At 41.3% G+C, this 26364-nt stretch overlaps 1 protein-coding gene across 1 annotated transcript in view; it reads left to right on the top strand.

Moving 5' to 3' along the window:
- Positions 1 to 10698: 10698 nt before the first annotated feature.
- The window catches only part of LOC138311584 (uncharacterized), a gene marked incomplete at its 3' end in the record, with an annotated part of 29784 nt that continues 14118 nt past the window's right edge, over positions 10699 to 26364 (top strand). Inside the window, exons 1-2 of the mRNA XM_069252880.1 lie at positions 10699 to 10777; positions 25557 to 25757. Of these exons, the coding sequence (XP_069108981.1) occupies positions 25748 to 25757 (10 nt within the window). The remainder of the gene's footprint in view (positions 10778 to 25556; positions 25758 to 26364) is intronic.

Below are 26364 nucleotides of genomic sequence, written 5' to 3'. Positions count from 1 at the left end.
CTCTGTCACGGTCTCTTTAGGTTGTTGATGCGCTGCATAGAAGTTCTCCAGCAAAGTCTCCTGATCATCAACAATACCATACAAGCTTCTCAATTTGGCGATCAGCTGGGCTGGCGTCGCATGAGCTCCAAGTCTCATAGCTACCCTTAGCTGCAGTTCCCTTCAATGACCTCTCCCCTGAATCGACTGTCCAATGATATCCTGAGACTTACCCGTATCGATGAGACATTGTACCTCATACTTCCATAAATCAAACGAAGCCTCGCCTTTCCCATCATCTCCGGAGAATATAGGTATCTTATAGAACCTCGTGTCCAAAGTAGAAGAGCTAGTACTTTGAGTATTACTTACCCCCACCATGACCACGTAACGATGGGTCCGCAGTATCCACTCCTCCAGTATTGCTGAAGAAAATCCATCATCTGACTCCTCAAAAGTAAGTAAACTTTCACCCTTGGGCCTAGCACCAAGCTGAGAAAATAACTTCGTCGCCTCCGCAACAGGATCGCTATCCTCGGGTGGAGGTATCGCTTCCGCCTGAGCGAGTTTCTCTTTTGAATCCGACATAACAAAGCAAGGGTTACAACATAAACAAAATAATAAAAAATGCTAAAGCAAACAAACACCAAGTAATCATCTACGTGTCCTTACCAACACGGAACAAGTATTCTACTCTTGTCCTCATAGATGTAAACACTTACTGAATATATCCAGCCAAGTCAGCAACATCCAAAGCAACTAAAAAAAAACATATATACACGATCGCGCGCAGTCAATATATATGCAACACGCGTACGAGACCGAAGCGTCAATCCAAAATAGCAAAAAATAGCACCTAACGCACACTCATATACTCAACATAAAAGCAGAAAGATTCACTCCGTACATATAACATAGAACACACCAACATTGACCCAGTAAGTTCCCACAAAAGAAAAAAAAAAATTATAATATTCACTGAAAAAAAAAACAACAACAAACTATCCTACATGCTAACTCCTAAGTGTAAAAAACAAGAGATCCCAGAGGGATCTTGGCGCCCACCAAAGATTGATCTATGTCTGACAAATGAAAGAGGGATCTTTTCTCTGCTTTTCAAACTTTAAACTATCAAAATCCAAGATGGTGGTCGCAAAATGCAATAGGCAGAACTAGGGTCCTAGAGGAACCTACATATGATATTTGAGAACAATCCCTTCAATACTTTCTGAGAAATAGCGGTAACAAACTTTAACTATCAAAAATCCAAGATGGCCGACCGGTCGGCCATCTTGTTGACCGATCAGTCCCAAAATGCAATATGCACAACTGGGGTCCTAGGGGAACCTACATATGAAATTTGAGAAAGATCCCTTTAGTGCTTTTTGAGAAATAGCGGTAACAAACTTTAACTATCAAAATCCAAGATGGCTACCTGGCGGCCATCTTGTTGACTGATCAGTCCCAAAATGCAATATGCACTACTAGGGTCCTAGGGGAACCTACATATGAAATTTGAGAACAATCCCTTCAATACTTTCTGAGAAATAGCCGTAACAAACTTTAACTATCAAAATCCAAGATGGCTGCTTGTCGGCCATCTTGTTGACCGATCAGTCCCAAAATGTAATATGCAGAACTAGGGTCCAAGAGGAATCTACATATGAAATTTGAGAACAATCCCTTCAATACTTTCTGAGAAATAGCCGTAACAAACTTTAACTATCAAAATCCAAGATGGCCACCGGTCGGCCATCTTGTTGACCGATCAGTCCAAAAATGCAATATGCACAACTGGGGTCCTAGGGGAAACCTACATATGAAATTTGAGAAAGATCCCTTCAGTACTTTCTGAGAATTAGCCGTAACAAACTTTAACTATCAAAATCCAAGATGGCGGCTGGTCGGCCATCTTGTTGACCGATCAGTCCCAAAATGCAATATGCACAACTAGGGTCCTACGGGAACCTACATATGAAATTTGAGAAAGATCCCTTCAATACTTTATGAGAAATAGCGGTAACAAACTTTAACTATCAAAATCCAAGATGGCTGCCTGGTGGCCATCTTGTTGACCGATCAGTCCCAAAATGAAATATGCACAACTAGGGTCCTAGGGGAACCTACATATGAAATTTGAGAAAGATCCCTTCAGTGGTTTTCTGAGAAATAGCGGTAACAAACTTTAACTATCAAAATCAAAGATGGCTACCTGGCGGCCATCTTGTTGACCGATCAGTCCCAAAATGCAATATGCACTACTAGGGTCCTAGGGGAACCTACATATGAAATTTGAGAAAGATCCCTTCAGTACTTTCTGAGAATTAGCCGTAACAAACTTTAACTATCAAAATCCAAGATGGCGGCTGGTCGGCCATCTTGTTAACCGATCACTCCCAAAATGCAATATGCACAACTAGGGTCCTACGGGAACCTACATATGAAATTTGAGAAAGATCCCTTCAGTGCTTTCTGAGAAATAGCGGTAACAAACTTTAACTATCAAAATCCAAGATGGCTACCTGGCGGCCATCTTCTTGACCGATCAGTCCCAAAAATGCAATATGCACTACTAGGGTCCTAGGGGAACCTACATATGAAATTTGAGAAAGATCCCTTCAGTACTTTCTGAGAATTAGCCGTAACAAACTTTAACTATCAAAATCCAAGATGGCTGCTTGTCGGCCATCTTGTTGACCGATCAGTCCCAAAATGCAATATGCACAACTAGGGTCCTAGGGGAACCTACATATGAAATTTGAGAAAGATCCCTTCAGTACTTTCTGAGAAATAGCGGTAACAAACTTTAACTATCAAAATCCAAGATGGCTGCCTGGTGGCCATCTTGTTGACCGATCAGTCCCAAAATACATTATGCACAACTAGGGTCCTAGGGGAACCTACATATGAAATTTGAGAAAGATCCCTTCAGTACTTTTAGAGAAATAGCGGTAACAAGAATTGTTAACGGACGGACGGACGGACGGACGGAAGGACGGACGGACGGACGGACGGAAGGACGGACGGACGACGGACCACGGACGAAAGGCGATTTGAATAGCCCACCATCTGATGATGGTGGGCTAAAAATAAACTAGCGAAAAGCGGCAGAGAAAAAAAACAAGTACACCTATGGCACAAATGGTCCGAAAAGATTAAAATAAAAAAAACTAAGTTTAGAAGCAAACAATCCTAACAAATGTTAAAGTAAAAAAATGCGGCAAAAGAAAAAAAAAAACAAATATCAGAGACGAGTGATTTTTTAGCAAAGTACACAGCGACAACCAAAATATAAATGTACCAACAAAACAAAAGTATCCAAACTTCAATGCAAAAAAAAATAATTAATTCGCTCGCAAACAAAACCAAGTAATTGTAGCAAACAAAAATCTAAATTAAATAAGTATCCAATAAACTCGTGTAACAGCAAAAAAAAATAATCAATTACTCCATACTAATATACTATCGTGAAAATAAACAAGATTCTGAAAGCAAGTATTTTTTATATCTAAAAAAAATGTCAAAAAGTTACCGGAACTAATATGCCACAAGTACAGAATAACCGGAAGTACATAAACAGGAAGTTCACAACCGGAAATACAAATTTAGAAAATACGCATCTTATGATAACGAACGAAAATAATAAAAATACTGAATCGGTAGTTGAAATCAAGTAAATATTCACAAATTTTAGAACAACGTTATCAAGAGAAAAAAAAAAAACTTTTGTGAAATACAGAATGTCAATTTACACTTTTTAACTGAAGATCACAGAAGAAGCACAAGATTTATAGCAAGATATATGAAAAGTCAGTGGTACACAAATGTCATTTACCGTGTACGGTCTCCTCCGGATATTCCTCGTCCAGTTCTTATCCATTCACTTTCAGCTTAGAATTCACTATAGATACGCACATATAGGAAACGTGCCGTACACGCGCACTCGCTGGTCAAGGTCATCTGTAGGTCGTTCAAACGTAGACGCGTGTCTTTCCGATACACAAACATACACAATGGAAATCCATTCATTCATTCACCAGGTGAATCGTCGATAGGTATACACAGGTGACTTTACCTGTCGGGCCTTCAAGGTCGCTATTCTACTTGGTAGGAATCACAACGTATCCCGTCATGCGTGTCGACTGGCAGTACACAAAGGTCATCAATCCAACGATACATGGGCGCCAATGTTGTAGCTCATGGTTAAGGAAGAAACCTACAAATGCTGTTGTCGGGTTCATTACATTAATATCATTAAATAAATAATATTACCATGCATATTATGATTAATCAGTGTGAAGAGGGTTTCACCGGACCGTACGTCCGACGAGCTCAAACCACTAGTTTTATAAATTATGTATTGGGCTAATTTCCTATGAGTCTGCAATCAGTTCATCTACTAGAGATCGATGTTGCCTCTTGGTCATCCAAACCCCAAGTGACCAATACCCCAGATAAACTACCCAACATTCACTCGACGTAGACAATAGACTAATACCATATAAGGACACAAATATGATTGACATACACATTACGTCACATTCACATAACTCATCGCTCTCACTTACACGTGCCTTTTCCGCGCGCGCGCCAACGATCTTGTCGCATTGCGTATCCGCGACCCGCGACTATCGCTACACGGACCATACGCGAACGCGCACTAAAATATAACGTATACAAAATAAAAGTAGTAAAATAAGTGGTATGTATCTGGTACAGAACAAGGACAGTCTTTTTAGTACTAGATGATCTATCAGCTATAACAAACTTGTACAGTCAGTACAGTAGTGGTATGTATCTGGTACAGTACAAGGACAGTCTTTAGTACTAGATGATCTATCAGCTATAACAAACTTGTACAGTAGTACAGTAGTGGTATGTATCTGGTACAGTACAAGCACAGTCTTTAGTACAAGATGATCTATCAACTATAACAAACTTCTTTGAACCAACAGAATTAATTGATAATACAAATGGCTAATACAGTAGGAACCCTGATGGAGATGGACATTAATACAAATGACTAATACAGTGAATAGGAACCCTAATGGAGAAGGACATTAATACAAATGACTAATACAGTAGGAACCCTGATGGAGAAGGTCATTAATACAAATGACTAATACAGTAGGTAACATTTATGGTAAAATACAGTAACAAATGATAGGTAATGTGGTTTAATACAAATAGACTAGGTACAGTAGGTCTACAGAATAAATACATAAATGTACAGTCATTTGATACATTAATCAAATGACTAATACAGTAGGAACAAAGAAGGTCATTAGATACAAATGACTAGTACAGTGCGGCATTATACAAATTTGGTGACTAATACCAGGTGTGACAGTAATACAGTATCTGTGGACGAAAAACCAAAATACAGTGACGATGTTTTGGCATAATACAAATGGACTATTACAGTAGGAACCCGTGATTCACATGTGAAGTCGTAAGTTTTATAAATGTTATACATCGAACAAACACTGTTAAAGTGTTTACAAAGACTAATAAACCCTATGCAATGAAATTATCATTAAACGATGAAAATGATTACATAATGTACAGTAATCAGATGCATATTCGTAAAATTGTTTAATTCATGAGAAAATCCCCCCTGTACTGTAATACAGTGAAACGTAGAAAGGACATTTACAAATGTTTATAGCGCAACACAATACGGTTAATAGTAGTTAAAGTTATACATACGAAAATATCACTGTAAAAGTGTTGTAGAAGTTTTAAAGACGAAATATATATGAAAACATAATACAAAATATACATAAAGATAAAAATAATAACGTACAGATACATGTCATTTCAATCTAAATTTTTTAAGTATGGAACGGCCGACTGAAGCGTGGTTGTTTACAGTCACAACACAAATGGGCGGACTATTACGCTAGTCGATTTGCTGCAAATGGATACGTTACAAAAAATAACTAGTGGTAACGTCAAAAACAAAATCAAATGATCAAACAATACAAAGTTAAAATATATTATTTACAAATGATATTATTTGAGTGACTTTAATACAAAGAAATGCCCGCAGACAGGACATTAAACAAAAAAAAACATCAGACCTAAACTTTTACAGTAGGAACCCATTAATAAAATGACCATACAGTGTTACACGTGTGTATGTAGAACGGTCAACATGTTAAACGTCAAATGGACCCCATTTGGTACAGTAGGAACCCTTTGGAAGGTACAAAAAGGGTTTAATACAAATGACCCTCTAAAACCTAGTTACTGTGTTATTTCAAATGGACTAATGTCAAATACCTGTCGCTATGACTTCAATGACAATAATCGGACAGTCAAGTTTATAGTGATGAATTACATGTAATATAGAACATGATATAGTGATGTTAAAAGCACCATTAAACAGTACGTATAAAACATCATTTAATCGATCTCTGCAGCGGCAAACACCACGAAATCATATCCGAGAAGTTTACAAAAATAAGGCTTCGGTGAATTGCATCATGGGATGGCAAGATGAGAGAGAAACACATCTAATACAAATTTTAGGTTAATGATAGTACTTGATAATAAAGTAATCCTATACACATCAATATAATTAATGCGAAGTATATCAAACATAGATATAAAAGAAAATCAGTATGCATATTGAGGAAAGACAAATTTTAACCGGCATGTTGAAATATGAGAGATAGTAAGCGTGAATACGTACGGAACCCCATGTTTGTTTACACACAAGAAGTCTTACGTAATGGCAGAGTAAACAAAACGAACAGAAACATGACCAAATCAATTTTTCTAAAGATATTTACATCATGTGAGTTTTATTTGTTATATACATTTACAGAACAAGTTTACAGACAGACATTTTTCGACTAATACAGTAGGAACCCTGATCGATAAGCATTAATACCGTGACTTCATTAGAGATAGTATACACATGGAGAGGGACATTTATGCGTGGGTGCATGGGCCTAAGTGGTTGGAAGAAGGACATTATACAAATGTAATACAGTAGGAACCCTACATATGATGTACAAAACCTGAAAGGACAAATTAATACAAAGGACTAATACAGGTAGGACTGATGGAGAAGGACATTAATACAAATGGAAAATACGGTAATACAGTAGGAACACTCATGGAGAAGGACATTAATACAAATGACTAATACAGTAGGAACCCTGATGGAGAAGGACATTAATACAAATGACTAATACAGTAGGAACCCTGATGGAGAAGGACATTAATACAAATGACTAATACAGTAGGAACCCTGATGGAGAAGGACATTAATACAAATGACTAATACAGTAGGAACCCTGATGGAGAAGGACATTAATACAAATGACTAATACAGTAGGAACCCTGATGGAGAAGGACATTAATACAAATGACTAATACAGTAGGAACCCTGATGGAGAAGGACATTAATACAAATGGCTAATACAGTAGGAACCCTGATGGAGAAGGACATTAATACAAATGACGTAATACAGTAGGAACCCTCATGTGAGGATGGACATTAATACCTAATGAAGTATATACAGTAGGGGAACCCTGATGTAGAAGGACATTAATACAAGATGACTAATACAGTAGGAAACCCTTGATGGTGATGGACATTAATTACCAAATCGACTAATACAGTAGGAAACCCTCATGGAGATGGACATTATTTAAAATGACTATATACAGTAGGAACTCCTGATGTAGAAGGACATTTAATACAAATGACTAATACAGTTAGGAACCCTGATGTAGAAGGTCATTAATACAAATGACTAATACAGTAGGAACCCTGATGGTGATGGACATTAATACAATTGGTAATAACGTAGGAACCTGATGTAGAAGGTCTATTTATACAAATGACTAATACAGTAGGAACCGCTGATGAGAGAAGAGGACAATTATACACAATTGACTAATACAGTAGGAACCCTGAATGTAGAAGGTTACATTAATACAAAATGACTAATACAGTAGGAACCCTGATGTCAGAATGGTTATTAATACAAATGGACTACATACAGTAGGAAACCCTGATGGAGAGAATGGACATTAATACAAATGGTGAATACAGAGTAGGAACCCTGATGGAGAAGGACATTAATACAAACTGACTAATACAGTAGGAACCCTGATGCGGAGAAGGTCCATTAATATAACAAATGGCTTATTACAGTAGGATCACTGATGGAGAAGGTTCATTAATACAAATGACTAATACAGTAGGAACCCTGATGGAGAAGGACATTAATACAAATGACTAATACAGTAGGAACCCTGATGGAGATAGGACATACAGAATACAATGACTACATATAATACAGTAGGAACCTGATGGAGAAGGACATTAATAACAAATGACTAATACAGTAGGAACCCTGATGGAGATGGACATTAATACAAATGACTAATTACAGTAGGTAACCATGATGGAGAGATGGACATTAATACAAATGACTAATACAGTAGGAACCCTGATGGAGATGGACATTAATACAAATGACTAATACAGTGAGGAACCCTGATGGAGAAGGACATTAATACAAATGACTAATACAGTAGGAACCCTGATGGAGAAGGACATTAATACAAATGACTAATACAGTAGGAACCCTGATGGAGAAGGACATTAATACAAATGACTAATACAGTAGGAACCCTGATGGAGAAGGACATTAATACAAATGACTAATACAGTAGGAACCCTGATGGAGAAGGACATTAATACAAATGACTAATACAGTAGGAACCCTGATGGAGAAGGACATTAATACAAATGAACTAATACAGTAGGGAACCCTGATGGTCGAAGGTCATTATTACAAATGACTAATACAGTAGGAACCGCTCATGGAGATGGACATTAATACAAATGGCTAATACAAGTAGGAACCCTGATGGAGAAGGACATTAATACAAATGACTAATACAGTAGGAACCCTGATGTAGAAGGTTATTAATACAAATGGCTAATACAGTAGGAACCCTCATGGAGAAGGTCATTAATACAAATGACTAATACAGTAGGAACCCTCATGGAGATGGGACATTTAATACAGTAGAGGAACACTCATGGAGATGCACATTAATTACAAATGACATAATTCAGTAGGAACATCCGATGAGATGGACATTAATACAAATGGACTAATACAGTAGGAACCCTGATGGAGAAGGACATTTAAATACAATTGACTAAATACAGTAGGAACCCTGATGGAGAAGGTCATTAATACAAATGACTAAATACAGTAGGAACCCTGATGGAGAAGGACATTAATACAAATGACTAATACAGGTAGGAACCCCTGATGGAGAAGGACATTAATACAAAATGACTAATACAGTAGGAACCCTGATTGTAGAAGGTTATTAATACAAATGAACTAATACAAGTGTGAACCCTGATGGAGAAGGACATTAATACAAATGGCTAATACAGTAGGAACCCTGATTGGAGAAGGACATTAATACAAATGACTAATACAGTAGGAAACCTGATGGAGATGGACATTTATACAAATGGCTAGTAGGAACTCTTATGGAGAAGGACATTAATACAAATGGACTTAATACAGTAGGAACCCTGATGGAGAAGGACATTAATACAAATGACTAATACAGTAGGAACAACTGATGGAGAAGGACATTAATACAAATGTTAATACAGTAGGAACTACTCATGGAGATGGACATTAAAATACGAGTAATACAGGGAACCATGATGGAGATGGACATTAATACAAATGACTTAGAAGGTTATTAATACAAATACAGACTAGGAAACCACTGATGGAGAAGGTTATTAATACAAACGGATGACTAATACAGTAGGAACCCTGATGTAGAAGGTCATTAATACAAATGACTAATACAGTAGGAACCCTGATGTAGAAGGACATTAATACAAATGAACTAATACAGTAGGAACCCTGATGGAGATGGACATTTAATACAAATGACTATACTACAGTAGGAACCCTGATGGAGATGGACATTAATACTAATGACTAATACAGTAGGAACCCTGGATGGAGATGGACATTAATACAAATGACTAATACAGTAGGAACCCTGATAGGAGAAGGACATTAATACAAATGGCTAATACAGTAGGAACCCTGATGGAGAAGGACATTAAATACAAATGACTAATACTTGTAGTAGGAACCCTGAATGGAGGAAGGACATTTATACAAATGACTAATACAGTAGGAACCCTCATGGAGAAGGTCATAAGTACAGCATGGACTTAATTCAGTTAGGAACCAAGATGGATAATTAGAAGCTGAAACCATTTATTGTATTAAATCGAAGGTGGTTACGCAATTTCTAAAGTATATTTAGTATGTAATCATAAGGAGAGCTGTTTAATTGCGTCTGCCAAGTAATAAATTGTTCAGCATTATTTTATTAATTTTTCGATAAGGTTCGCATATAAAGTTACAATTTTGTGAGAGAGTAATTTGACTTAGTTTGTCTCCTGCATAATATTTTAAAAATTTTGTGGAGAAGATATGATATAGCGTATATTTTAATGTATCATTTGCCTTAGTTTTTACTCAGAATCAGAAACATGAGACTTTGAAAGTAACATAAAATTCTGGGGGGGGATCCAGCCTATAGATTTTCGAGAGGTATTGGTAGGTGTGGGTTATGCATGACATCAGATTTTCCGTTTTTTGTAGTTTGGGGAGCATGACATCCTTACTGAAGTTTGTCCCTCAGCTACTCATCCCAAATCATCACAAACCTTAGTCTGGACAACCTCCAATCAAGGAAACCACTTGTAATACAGACGGTAAGTTCAGTCTTCTATACATTATAACATTCTTCTTCCAATTACAGAAGTGACGTCGTGTGTACACCCAGACGTCACATCAAACCTCCATTTCCTGTACATTATTCAACATCACTTCCTCCTATACAGAAGTGACGTCGTGTGTACACCCCAGACGTCACATCAAACCTCCACTTCCTGTACATTATAACATCCTTCCTTCCTATACAGAAGTGAACGTATTCGTGTGTACACCTAGATGTCACATTCAAACCTCCAAGACTACCTCCATTCCTGTACATTATAACATCCTTCCTCTCCTATACAGAAGTGACGTCGTGTGTACACCCAGACCGTCACATCAAACCTCACTTCCTGTACATTATAACATCCTTCCTCCTATACAGAAGTGACGTCGTGTGTACACCCAGACGTCACATCAAACCTCCACACTTCCTGTACATTATAACATCCTTCCTCCTATACAGAAGTGACGTTGTGTGTACACCCAGACGTCACATCAAACCTCCACTTCCTGTACATTATAACATCCTTCCTCCTATACAGAAGTGATACGTCGTGTGTACACCAGACGTCACATCAAACCCTCCACTTCCTGTACATTATAACATCCTTCCTCCTATACAGAAGTGACGTCGTGTGTACACCCAGACGTCACATCAAACCTCCACTTCCTGTACATTATAACATCCTTCCTCCTATACAGAAGTGACGTCGTGTGTACACCCAGACGTCACATCAAACCTCCACTTCCTGTACATTATAACATCCTTCCTCCTATACAGAAGTGACGTCGTGTGTACACCCAGACGTCACATCAAACCTCCACTTCCTGTACATTATAACATCCTTCCTCCTATACAGAAGTGACGTCGTGTGTACACCCAGACGTCACATCAAACCTCCACTTCCTGTACATTATAACATCCTTCCTCCTATACAGAAGTGACGTTGTGTGTACACCCAGACGTCACATCAAACCTCCACTTCCTGTACATTATAACATCCTTCCTCCTATACAGAAGTGACGTTGTGTGTGAACACCCAGACGTCACATCAAACCTCCACTTCCTGAACATTATAACATCCTTCCTCCTATACAGAAGTGACGTTGTGTGTACACCCAGACGTCACATCAAACCTCCACTTCCTGTACATTATAACATCCTTCCTCCTATACAGAAGTGACGTCGTGTGTACACCCCAGACGTCACATCAAACCTCCACTTCCTGTACATTATAACATCCTTCCTCCTATACAGAAGTGACGTCGTGTGTGTACACCCAGACGTCACATCAAACCTCCACTTCCTGTACATTATAACATCCTTCCTCCTATACAGAAGTGACGTCGTGTGTACACCCAGACGTCACATCAAACCTCCACTTCCTGTACATTATAACATCCTTCCTCCTATACAGAAGTGACGTCGTGTGTACACCCAGACGTCACATCAAACCTCCATTTCCTGTACATTATAACATCCTTCCTCCTATACAGAAGTGACGTCGTGTGTGTACACCCAGACGTCACATCAAACCTCCACTTTCCTGTACATTATAACATCCTTCCTCCTATACAGAAGTGACGTCGTGTGTACACCCAGACGTCACATCAAACCTCCACTTCCTGTACATTATAACATCCTTCCCTCCTATACAGAAGTGACGTCGTGTGTACACCCAGACGTCACATCAAACCTCCACTTCCTGTACATTATAACATCCTTCCTCCTATACAGAAGTGACGTCGTGTGTACACCCAGACGTCACATCAAACCTCCACTTCCTGTACATTATAACATCCTTCCTCCTATACAGAAGTGACGTCGTGTGTACACCCAGACGTCACATCAAACCTCCACTTCCTGTACATTATAACATCCTTCCTCCTATACAGAAGTGACGTCGTGTGTACACCCAGACGTCACATCAAACCTCCACTTCCTGTACATTATAACATCCTTCCTCCTATACAGAAGTGACGTCGTGTGTACACCCAGACGTCACATCAAACCTCCACTTCCTGTACATTATAACATCCTTCCTCCTATACAGAAGTGACGTCGTGTGTGTACACCCAGACGTCACATCAAACCTCCACTTCCTGTACATTATAACATCCTTCCTCCTATACAGAAGTGACGTTGTGTGTACACCCAGACGTCACATCAAACCTCCACTTCCTGTACATTATAACATCCTTCCTCCTATACAGAAGTGACGTCGTGTGTACACCCAGACGTCACATCAAACCTCCACTTCCTGTACATTATAAACATCCTTCCTCCTATACAGAAGTGACGTCGTGTGTACACCCAGACATCACATCAAACCTCCACTTCCTGTACATTATAACATCCTTCCTCCTATACAGAAGTGACGTCGTGTGTACACCCAGACGTCACATCAAACCTCCACTTCCTGTACATTATAACATCCTTCCTCCTATACAGAAGTGACGTCGTGTGTACACCCAGACGTCACATCAAACCTCCACTTCCTGTACATTATAACATCCTTCCTCCTATACAGAAGTGACGTCGTGTGTACACCCAGACGTCACATCAAACCTCCACTTCCTGTACATTATAACATCCTTCCTCCTATACAGAAGTGACGTCGTGTGTACACCCAGACGTCACATCAAACCTCCACTTCCTGTACATTATAACATCCTTCCTCCTATACAGAAGTGACGTCGTGTGTACACCCAGACGTCACACTCAAACCTCCACTTCCTGTACATTATAACATCCTTCCTCCTATACAGAAGTGACGTCGTGTGTACACCCAGACGTCACATCAAACCTCCACTTCCTGTACATTATAACATCCTTCCTCCTATACAGAAGTGACGTTGTGTGTACACCCAGACGTCACATCAAACCTCCACTTCCTGTACATTATAACATCCTTCCTCCTATACAGAAGTGACGTCGTGTGTACACCCAGACGTCACATCAAACCTCCACTTCCTGTACATTATAACATCCTTCCTCCTATACAGAAGTGACGTAGTGTGTACACCCAGACGTCACATCAAACCTCCACTTCCTGTACATTATAACATCCTTCCTCCTATACAGAAGTGACGTCGTGTGTACACCCAGACGTCACATCAAACCTCCACTTCCTGTACATTATAACATCCTTCCTCCTATACAGAAGTGACGTCGTGTGTACACCCAGACGTCACATCAAACCTCCACTTCCTGTACATTATAACATCCTTCCTCCTATACAGAAGTGACGTTGTGTGTACACCCAGACGTCACATCAAACCTCCACTTCCTGTACATTATAACATCCTTCCTCCTATACAGAAGTGACGTCGTGTGTACTCCCAGACGTCACACATCAAACCTCCACTTCCTGTACATTATAACATCCTTCCTCCTATACAGAAGTGACGTCGTGTGTACACCCAGACGTCACATCAAACCTCCACTTCCTGTACATTATAACATCCTTCCTCCTATACAGAAGTGACGTTGTGTGTACACCCAGACGTCACATCAAACCTCCACTTCCTGTACATTATAACATCCTTCCTCCTATACAGAAGTGACGTAGTGTGTACACCCAGACGTCACATCAAACCTCCACTTCCTGTACATTATAACATCCTTCCTCCTATACAGAAGTGACGTAGTGTGTACACCCAGACGTCACATCAAACCTCCACTTCCTGTACATTATAACATCCTTCCTCCTATACAGAAGTGACGTTGTGTGTACACCCAGACGTCACATCAAACCTCCACTTCCTGTACATTATAACATCCTTCCTCCTATACAGAAGTGACGTCGTGTGTACACCCAGACGTCACATCAAACCTCCACTTCCTGTACATTATAACATCCTTCCTCCTATACAGAAGTGACGTAGTTTGTACACCCAGACAACACATCAAACCTCCACTTCCTGTACATTATAACATCCTTCCTCCTATACAGAAGTGACGTAGTGTGTACACCCAGACGTCACATCAAACCTCCACTTCCTGTACATTATAACATCCTTCCTCCTATACAGAAGTGACGTAGTGTGTACACCCAGACGTCACATCAAACCTCCACTTCCTGTACATTATAACATCCTTCCTCCTATACAGAAGTGACGTCGTGTGTACACCCAGACGTCACATCAAACCTCCACTTCCTGTACATTATAACATCCTTCCTCCTATACAGAAGTGACGTAGGTGTGTACACCCAGACGTCACATCAAACCTCCACTTCCTGTACATTATAACATCCTTCCTCCTATACAGAAGTGATGTCGTGTGTACACCCAGACGTCACATCAAACCTCCACTTCCTGTACATTATAACATCCTTCCTCCTATACAGAAGTGACGTCATGTGTACACCCAGACGTCACATCAAACCTCCATTTCCTGTACATTATAACATCCTTCCTCCTATACAGAAGTGACGTCGTGTGTACACCCAGACGTCACATCAAACCTCCATTTCCTGTACATTATAACATCCTTCCTCCTATACAGAAGTGACGTCGTGTGTACACCCAGACGTCACATCAAACCTCCACTTCCTGTACATTATAACATCCTTCCTCCTATACAGAAGTGACGTGTGTGTACACCCAGACGTCACATCAAACCTCCACTTCCTGTACATTATAACATCCTTCCTCCTATACAGAAGTGACGTCGTGTGTACACCCAGAGGACACATCAAACCTCCATTTCCTGTACATTATAACATCTTTCTCCTATATAGAAGTGACAGCGTGTGTACACCCAGGCCACACATCAAACCTCCATTTCCTGTACATTATAACATCCTTCCTCCTATACAGAAGTGACGTAGTGTGTACACCCAGACGTCACATCAAACCTCCATTTCCTGTACATTATAACATCCTTCCTCCTATACAGAAGTGACGTAGTGTGTACACCCAGACGTCACATCAAACCTCCACTTCCTGTACATTATAACATCCTTCCTCCTATACAGAAGTGACGTGTGTGTACACCCAGACGTCACATCAAACCTCCACTTCCTGTACATTATAACATCCTTCCTCCTATACAGAAGTGACGTTGTGTGTACACCCAGACGTCACATCAAACCTCCACTTCCTGTACATTATAACATCCTTCCTCCTATACAGAAGTGACGTCGTGTGTACACCCAGACGTCACATCAAACCTCCACTTCCTGTACATTATAACATCCTTCCTCCTATACAGAAGTGACGTCGTGTGTACACCCAGACAACACATCAAACCTCCACTTCCTGTACATTATAACATCCTTCCTCCTTTACAGAAGTGACGTCGTGTGTCTGCCCAGGCCACACATCAAACCTCCACTTCCTGTACATTATAACATCCTTCCTCCTATACAGAAGTGACGTCGTGTGTACACCCAGACGTCACATCAAACCTCCACTTCCTGTACATTATAACATCCTTCCTCCTATACAGAAGTGACGTCGTGTGTACACCCAGACGTCACATCAAACCTCCACTTCCTGTACATTATAACATCCTTCCTCCTATACAGAAGTGACGTTGTGTGTACACCCAGACGTCACATCAAAACCTCCACTTCCTGTACATTATAACATCCTTCCTCCTATACAGAAGTGACGTCGTGTGTACACCCAGACGTCACATCAAACCTCCACTTCCTGTACATTATAACATCCTTCCTCCTATACAGAAGTGACGTCGTGTGTACACCCAGACGTCACATCAAACCTCCACTTCCTGTACATTATAACATCCTTCCTCCTATACAGAAGTGACGTCGTGTGTACACCCAGACACACATCAAACCTCCACTTCCTGTACATTATAACATCCTTCCTCCTATACAGAAGTGACGTCGTGTGTACACCCAGACGTCACATCAAACCTCCACTTCCTGTACATTATAACATCCTTCCTCCTATACAGAAGTGACGTCGTGTGTACACCCAGACGTCACATCAAACCTCCACTTCCTGTACATTATAACATCCTTCCTCCTATACAGAAGTGACGTTGTGTGTACACCCAGACGTCACATCAAACCTCCACTTCCTGTACATTATAACATCCTTCCTCCTTTACAGAAGTGACGTCGTGTGTCTGCCCAGGCCACACATCAAACCTCCACTTCCTGTACATTATAACATCCTTCCTCCTATACAGAAGTGACGTCGTGTGTACACCCAGACGTCACATCAAACCTCCACTTCCTGTACATTATAACATCCTTCCTCCTATACAGAAGTGACGTCGTGTGTACACCCAGACGTCACATCAAACCTCCACTTCCTGTACATTATAACATCCTTCCTCCTATACAGAAGTGACGTCGTGTGTACACCCAGACGTCACATCAAACCTCCACTTCCTGTACATTATAACATCCTTCCTCCTATACAGAAGTGACGTTGTGTGTACACCCAGACGTCACATCAAACCTCCACTTCCTGTACATTATAACATCCTTCCTCCTATACAGAAGTGACGTCGTGTGTGTACACCCAGACGTCACATCAAACCTCCACTTCCTGTACATTATAACATCCTTCCTCCTATACAGAAGTGACGTCGTGTGTACACCCAGACGTCACATCAAACCTCCACTTCCTGTACATTATAACATCCTTCCTCCTATACAGAAGTGACGTCGTGTGTCTGCCCAGGCCACACATCAAACCTCCACTTCCTGTACATTATAACATCCTTCCTCCTATACAGAAGTGACGTCGTGTGTACACCCAGACGTCACATCAAACCTCCACTTCCTGTACATTATAACATCCTTCCTCCTATACAGAAGTGACGTCGTGTGTACACCCAGACCACACATCAAACCTCCACTTACTGTACATTATAACATCCTTCCTCCTATACAGAAGTGACGTCGTGTGTACACCCAGACGTCACATCAAACCTCCACTTCCTGTACATTATAACATCCTTCCTCCTATACAGAAGTGACGTCGTGTGTACACCCAGACGTCACATCAAACCTCCACTTCCTGTACATTATAACATCCTTCCTCCTATACAGAAGTGACGTAGTGTGTACACCCAGACGTCACATCAAACCTCCACTTCCTGTACATTATAACATCCTTCCTCCTATACAGAAGTGACGTCGTGTGTACACCCAGACGTCACATCAAACCTCCACTTCCTGTACATTATAACATCCTTCCTCCTATACAGAAGTGACGTCGTGTGTACACCCAGACGTCACATCAAACCTCCACTTCCTGTACATTATAACATCCTTCCTCCTATACAGAAGTGACGTCGTGTGTACACCCAGACGTCACATCAAACCTCCACTTCCTGTACATTATAACATCCTTCCTCCTATACAGAAGTGACGTCGTGTGTACACCCAGACGTCACATCAAACCTCCACTTCCTGTACATTATAACATCCTTCCTCCTATACAGAAGTGACGTCGTGTGTACACCCAGACGTCACATCAAACCTCCACTTCCTGTACATTATAACATCCTTCCTCCTATACAGAAGTGACGTCGTGTGTACACCCAGACGTCACATCAAACCTCCACTTCCTGTACATTATAACATCCTTCCTCCTATACAGAAGTGACGTCGTGTGTGTACACCTAGACGTCACATCAAACCTCCACTTCCTGTACATTATAACATCCTTTCTCCTATACAGAAGTGACGTCGTGTGTACACCCAGACGTCACATCAAACCTCCACTTCCTGTACATTATAACATCCTTCCTCCTATACAGAAGTGACGTAGTGTGTACACCCAGACGTCACATCAAACCTCCACTTCCTGTACATTATAACATCCTTCCTCCTATACAGAAGTGACGTCGTGTGTACACCCAGACGTCACATCAAACCTCCACTTCCTGTACATTATAACATCCTTCCTCCTATACAGAAGTGACGTTGTGTGTACACCCAGACGTCACATCAAACCTCCACTTCCTGTACATTATAACATCCTTCCTCCTATACAGAAGTGACGTAGTGTGTACACCCAGATTCACATCAAACCTCCACTTCCTGTACATTATAACATCCTTCCTCCTATACAGAAGTGACGTAGTGTGTACACCCAGACAACACATCAAACCTCCACTTCCTGTACATTATAACATCCTTCCTCCTATACAGAAGTGACGTAGTGTGTACACCCAGACGTCACATCAAACCTCCACTTCCTGTACATTATAACATCCTTCCTCCTATACAGAAGTGACGTCGTGTGTACACCCAGACGTCACATCAAACCTCCACTTCCTGTACATTATAACATCCTTCCTCCTATACAGAAGTGACGTAGTGTGTACACCCAGACGTCACATCAAACCTCCACTTCCTGTACATTATAACATCCTTCCTCCTATACAGAAGTGACGTAGTGTGTACACCCAGACGTCACATCAAACCTCCACTTCCTGTACATTATAAAATCCTTCCTCCTATACAGAAGTGACGTTGTGTGTACACCCAGACGTCACATCAAACCTCCACTTCCTGTACATTATAACATCCTTCCTCCTATACAGAAGTGACGTCGTGTGTACACCCAGACGTCACATCAAACCTCCACTTCCTGTACATTATAACATCCTTCCTCCTATACAGAAGTGACGTCGTGTGTACACCCAGACGTCACATCAAACCTCCACTTCCTGTACATTATAACATCCTTCCTCCTATACAGAAGTGACGTGTGTACACACCCAGACGTCACATCAAACCTCCATTTCCTGTACATTATAACATCCTTCCTCCTATACAGAAGTGACGTCGTGTGTACACCCAGAGGACACATCAAACCTCCATTTCCTGTACATTATAACATCTTTCTCCTATATAGAAGTGACAGCGTGTGTACACCCAGACCACACATCAAACCTCCATTTCCTGTACATTATAACATCCTTCCTCCTATACAGAAGTGACGTAGTGTGTACACCCAGACGTCACATCAAACCTCCATTTCCTGTACATTATAACATCCTTCCTCCTATACAGAAGTGACGTAGTGTGTACACCCAGACGTCACATCAAACCTCCACTTCCTGTACATTTTAACATCCTTCCTCCTATACATAAGTATGTGTTTACACCCAGACGTCACATCAAACCTCCTCTTCAATTCCTGTACATTATAATTTCCTTCCTCCTATACAGAAGTGACGTTGTGTGTACACCCAGACGTCACATCAAACCTCCACTTCCTGTACATTATAACATCCTTCCTCCTATATAGAAGTGACGTCGTGTGTACACCCAGACGTCACATCAAACCTCCACTTCCTGTACATTATAACATCCTTCCTCTTATACAGAAGTGACGTCGTGTGTACACCCAGACAACACATCAAACCTCCACTTCCTGTACATTATAACATCCTTCCTCCTATACAGAAGTAACGTCGTGTGTACACCCAGACAACACATCAAACCTCCACTTCCTGTACATTATAACATCCTTCCTCTTATACAGAAGTGACGTCGTGTGTACACTCAAATGTCACATCAAACCTCCACTTCCTGTACATTATAACATCCTTCCTCCTATACACAAGTGACGTAGTGTGTACACCCAGACGTCACATCAAACCTCCACTTCCTGTACATTATAACATCCTTCCTCCTATACAGAAGTGACGTTGTGTGTACACCCAGACGTCACATCAAACCTCCATTTCCTGTACATTATAACATCCTTCCTCCTATACAGAAGTGACGTCGTGTGTACACCCAGACGTCACATCAAACCTCCACTTCCTGTACATTATAACATCCTTCCTCCTATACAGAAGTGACGTCGTGTGTACACCCAGACGTCACATCAAACCTCCACTTCCTGTACATTATAACATCCTTCCTCCTATACAGAAGTGACGTCGTGTGTACACCCAGACCACACATCAAACCTCCACTTCCTGTACATTATAACATCCTTCCTCCTATACAGAAGTGACGTCGTGTGTACACCCAGACGTCACATCAAACCTCCACTTCCTGTACATTATAACATCCTTCCTCCTATACAGAAGTGACGTCGTGTGTACACCCAGACGTCACATCAAACCTCCACTTCCTGTACATTATAACATCCTTCCTCCTATACAGAAGTGACGTAGTGTGTACACCCAGACCACACATCAAACCTCCACTTCCTGTACATTATAACATCCTTCCTCCTATACAGAAGTGACGTCGTGTGTACACCCAGACGTCACATCAAACCTCCACTTCCTGTACATTATAACATCCTTCCTCCTATACAGAAGTGACGTCGTGTGTACACCCAGACGTCACATCAAACCTCCACTTCCTGTACATTATAACATCCTTCCTCCTATACAGAAGTGACGTCGTGTGTACACCCAGACGTCACATCAAACCTCCACTTCCTGTACATTATAACATCCTTCCTCCTATACAGAAGTGACGTCGTGTGTACACCCAGACGTCACATCAAACCTCCACTTCCTGTACATTATAACATCCTTCCTCCTATACAGAAGTGACGTTGTGTGTACACCCAGACGTCACATCAAACCTCCACTTCCTGTACATTATAACATCCTTCCTCCTATACAGAAGTGACGTCGTGTGTACACCCAGGCCACACATCAAACCTCCACTTCCTGTACATTATAACATCCTTCCTCCTATACAGAAGTGACGTCGTGTGTACACCCAGACATCACATCAAACCTCCACTTCCTGTACATTATAACATCCTTCCTCCTATACAGAAGTGACGTGGTGTGTACACCCAGACGTCACATCAAACCTCCACTTCCTGTACATTATAACATCCTTCCTCCTATACAGAAGTGACGTTGTGTGTACACCCAGACGTCACATCAAACCTCCACTTCCTGTACATTATAACATCCTTCCTCCTATACAGAAGTGACGTTGTGTGTACACCCAGACGTCACATCAAACCTCCACTTCCTGTACATTATAACATCCTTCCTCCTATACAGAAGTGACGTCGTGTGTCTGCCCAGGCCACACATCAAACCTCCACTTCCTGTACATTATAACATCCTTCCTCCTATACAGAAGTGACGTCGTGTGTACACCCAGACGTCACATCAAACCTCCACTTCCTGTACATTATAACATCCTTCCTCCTATACAGAAGTGACGTTGTGTGTACACCCAGACGTCACATCAAACCTCCACTTCCTGTACATTATAACATCCTTCCTCCTATACAGAAGTGACGTCGTGTGTACACCCAGACGTCACATCAAACCTCCACTTCCTGTACATTATAACATCCTTCCTCCTATACAGAAGTGACGTCGTGTGTGTACACCCAGACGTCACATCAAACCTCCACTTCCTGTACATTATAACATCCTTCCTCCTATACAGAAGTGACGTCGTGTGTACACCCAGACGACACATCAAACCTCCACTTCCTGTACATTATAACATCCTTCCTCCTATACAGAAGTGACGTCGTGTGTACACCCAGACGTCACATCAAACCTCCACTTCCTGTACATTATAACATCCTTCCTCCTATACAGAAGTGACGTCGTGTGTACACCCAGACGTCACATCAAACCTCCACTTCCTGTACATTATAACATCCTTCCTCCTATACAGAAGTGACGTAGTGTGTACACCCAGACGTCACATCAAACCTCCACTTCCTGTACATTATAACATCCTTCCTCCTATACAGAAGTGACGTAGTGTGTACACCCAGACGTCACATCAAACCTCCACTTCCTGTACATTATAACATCCTTCCTCCTATACAGAAGTGACGTTGTGTGTACACCCAGACGTCACATCAAACCTCTACTTCCTGTACATTATAACATCCTTCCTCCTATACAGAAGTGACGTAGTGTGTACACCCAGACGTCACATCAAACCTCCACTTCCTGTACATTATAACATCCTTCCTTCTATACAGAAGTGACGTCGTGTGTACACCCAGACGTCACATCAAACCTCCACTTCCTGTACATTATAACATCCTTCCTCCTATACAGAAGTGACGTCGTGTGTCTGCCCAGGCCACACATCAAACCTCCACTTCCTGTACATTATAACATCCTTCCTCCTATACAGAAGTGACGTCGTGTGTACACCCAGACGTCACATCAAACCTCCACTTCCTGTACATTATAACATCCTTCCTCCTATACAGAAGTGACGTCGTGTGTACACCCAGACGTCACATCAAACCTCCACTTCCTGTACATTATAACATCCTTCCTCCTATACAGAAGTGACGTCGTGTGTCTGCCCAGGCCACACATCAAACCTCCACTTCCTGTACATTATAACATCCTTCCTCCTATACAGAAGTGACGTCGTGTGTACACCCAGACGTCACATCAAACCTCCACTTCCTGTACATTATAACATCCTTCCTCCTATACAGAAGTGACGTCGTGTGTACACCCAGACGTCACATCAAACCTCCACTTCCTGTACATTATAACATCCTTCCTCCTATACAGAAGTGACGTCGTGTGTACACCCAGACGTCACATCAAACCTCCACTTCCTGTACATTATAACATCCTTCCTCCTATACAGAAGTGACGTCGTGTGTACACCCAGACGTCACATCAAACCTCCATTTCCTGTACATTATAACATCCTTCCTCCTATACAGAAGTGACGTCGTGTGTACACCCAGACGTCACATCAAACCTCCACTTCCTGTACATTATAACATCCTTCCTCCTATACAGAAGTGACGTGTGTGTACACCCAGACGTCACATCAAACCTCCATTTCCTGTACATTATAACATCCTTCCTCCTATACAGAAGTGACGTCGTGTGTACACCCAGACCACACATCAAACCTCCACTTCCTGTACATTATAACATCCTTCCTCCTATACAGAAGTGACGTAGTGTGTACACCCAGACGTCACATCAAACCTCCACTTCCTGTACATTATAACATCCTTCCTCCTATACAGAAGTGACGTCGTGTGTACACCCAGACGTCACATCAAACCTCCACTTCCTGTACATTATAACATCCTTCCTCCTATACAGAAGTGACGTTGTGTGTACACCCAGACGTCACATCAAACCTCCACTTCCTGTACATTATAACATCCTTCCTCCTATACAGAAGTGACGTCGTGTGTACACCCAGATGTCACATCAAACCTCCACTTCCTGTACATTATAACATCCTTCCTCCTATACAGAAGTGACGTAGTGTGTACACCCAGACAACACATCAAACCTCCACTTCCTGTACATTATAACATCCTTCCTCCTATACAGAAGTGACGTAGTGTGTACACCCAGACAACACATCAAACCTCCACTTCCTGTACATTATAACATCCTTCCTCCTATACAGAAGTGACGTCGTGTGTACACCCAGACGTCACATCAAACCTCCACTTCCTGTACATTATAACATCCTTCCTCCTATACAGAAGTGACGTGTGTGTACACCCAGACGTCACATCAAACCTCCATTTCCTGTACATTATAACATCCTTCCTCCTATACAGAAGTGACGTCGTGTGTCTGCCCAGGCCACACATCAAACCTCCACTTTCTGTACATTTTAACATCCTTCCTCCTATACAGAAGTATGTGTTTACACCCAGACGTCACATCAAACCTCCACTTCCTGTACATTATAACATCCTTCCTCCTATACAGAAGTGACGTAGTGTGTACACCCAGACGTCACATCAAACCTCCATTTCCTGTACATTATAACATCCTTCCTCCTATACAGAAGTGACGTCGTGTGTACACCCAGACGTCACATCAAACCTCCACTTCCTGTACATTATAACATCCTTCCTCCTATACAGAAGTGACGTCGTGTGTACACCCAGACGTCACATCAAACCTCCATTTCCTGTACATTATAACATCCTTCCTCCTATACAGAAGTGACGTCGTGTGTACACCCAGACGTCACATCAAACCTCCATTTCCTGTACATTATAACATCCTTCCTCCTATACAGAAGTGACGTGTGTGTACACCCAGACGTCACATCAAACCTCCATTTCCTGTACATTATAACATCCTTCCTCCTATACAGAAGTGACGTCGTGTGTACACCCAGAGGACACATCAAACCTCCATTTCCTGTACATTATAACATCCTTCCTCCTATACAGAAGTGACGTAGTGTGTACACCCAGACGTCACATCAAACCTCCACTTTCTGTACATTTTAACATCCTTCCTCCTATACAGAAGTATGTGTTTACACCCAGACGTCACATCAAACCTGCTCTTCAATTCCTGTACATTATAATTTCCTTCCTCCTATACAGAAGTGACGTTGTGTGTACACCCAGACGTCACATCAAACCTCCACTTCCTGTACATTATAACATCCTTCCTCCTATATAGAAGTGACGTCGTGTGTACACCCAGATGTCACATCAAACCTCCACTTCCTGTACATTATAACATCCTTCCTCTTATACAGAAGTGACGTCGTGTGTACACCCAGACAACACATCAAACCTCCACTTCCTGTACATTATAACATCCTTCCTCCTATACAGAAGTAACGTCGTGTGTACACCCAGACAACACATCAAACCTCCACTTCCTGTACATTATAACATCCTTCCTCCTATACAGAAGTGACGTAGTGTGTACACCCAGACGTCACATCAAACCTCCACTTCCTGTACATTATAACATCCTTCCTCCTATACAGAAGTGACGTTGTGTGTACACCCAGACGTCACATCAAACCTCCACTTCCTGTACATTATAACATCCTTCCTCCTTTACAGAAGTGACGTCGTGTGTCTGCCCAGGCCACACATCAAACCTTCAGTTCCTCAGTCTGAGTAGTTCCAAAATCACTGACAACTTCCTCTCATCACTGGCTGAAGCCGTCAAGGGCAGACAACTACCGGTGATTGACCTTGACCTAGGAGGAAATGATGATCTGAGTTCAGTATGTCTGACATCGGTAGCGGAAATGACCTCCCGTAAGTGATGTAGTGTTGACCATAGTCTGAATAATTCTTCAATATGTGTGTCATCTTGTGCAGGTTATTTAAGGATTGATTTTTTTATTTTTTGTTGTTTACTGGTGTGTAGACTGCATCTGTTGGACATTTACTTTAATTGGCGCCATGTTGAAATATCTAATCAACAAATGCAGTTTACACACCAGTAAACAACAAAAAATAAAAATCAATATTTATATTTACTTTTCAAATGACTGTTTCTTTTAAATTTACTGTTAGGATAAAATAAAACTTCGTATTTTAAACATTATATGATTGATGTAACAGCCAGTCAATTGATGGAATCCCGGAAGAGCTGCCTCCAATTTGGTGGGAAAAGTTGTTAAGTTCAGAAAATACACAAAATATAGTTCCACAATAACATTATCTTTTTTCATTCCATTGATGCTATATTTTTTTTTCTAAATATATATCTGAAGATTTTCAATGCATTAAATTTATTTATATTGATGAATTAAAAAATACAGAAACAATTGATAGGCCATAGAATACACAGTACAGAAAGAGTTAAAGAGATAATTTAGTATGAAAATGCATTTAAATGTGTGTTTATATTAGTGAATAA

Source organism: Argopecten irradians, unplaced genomic scaffold (genome assembly GCF_041381155.1).
Source record: "Argopecten irradians isolate NY unplaced genomic scaffold, Ai_NY scaffold_0054, whole genome shotgun sequence".
NCBI classification, from domain to species: domain Eukaryota; kingdom Metazoa; phylum Mollusca; class Bivalvia; order Pectinida; family Pectinidae; genus Argopecten; species Argopecten irradians.
Note: the sequence above shows the minus strand (reverse complement) of the source record. Positions and strands in the feature narration are given on the sequence as shown.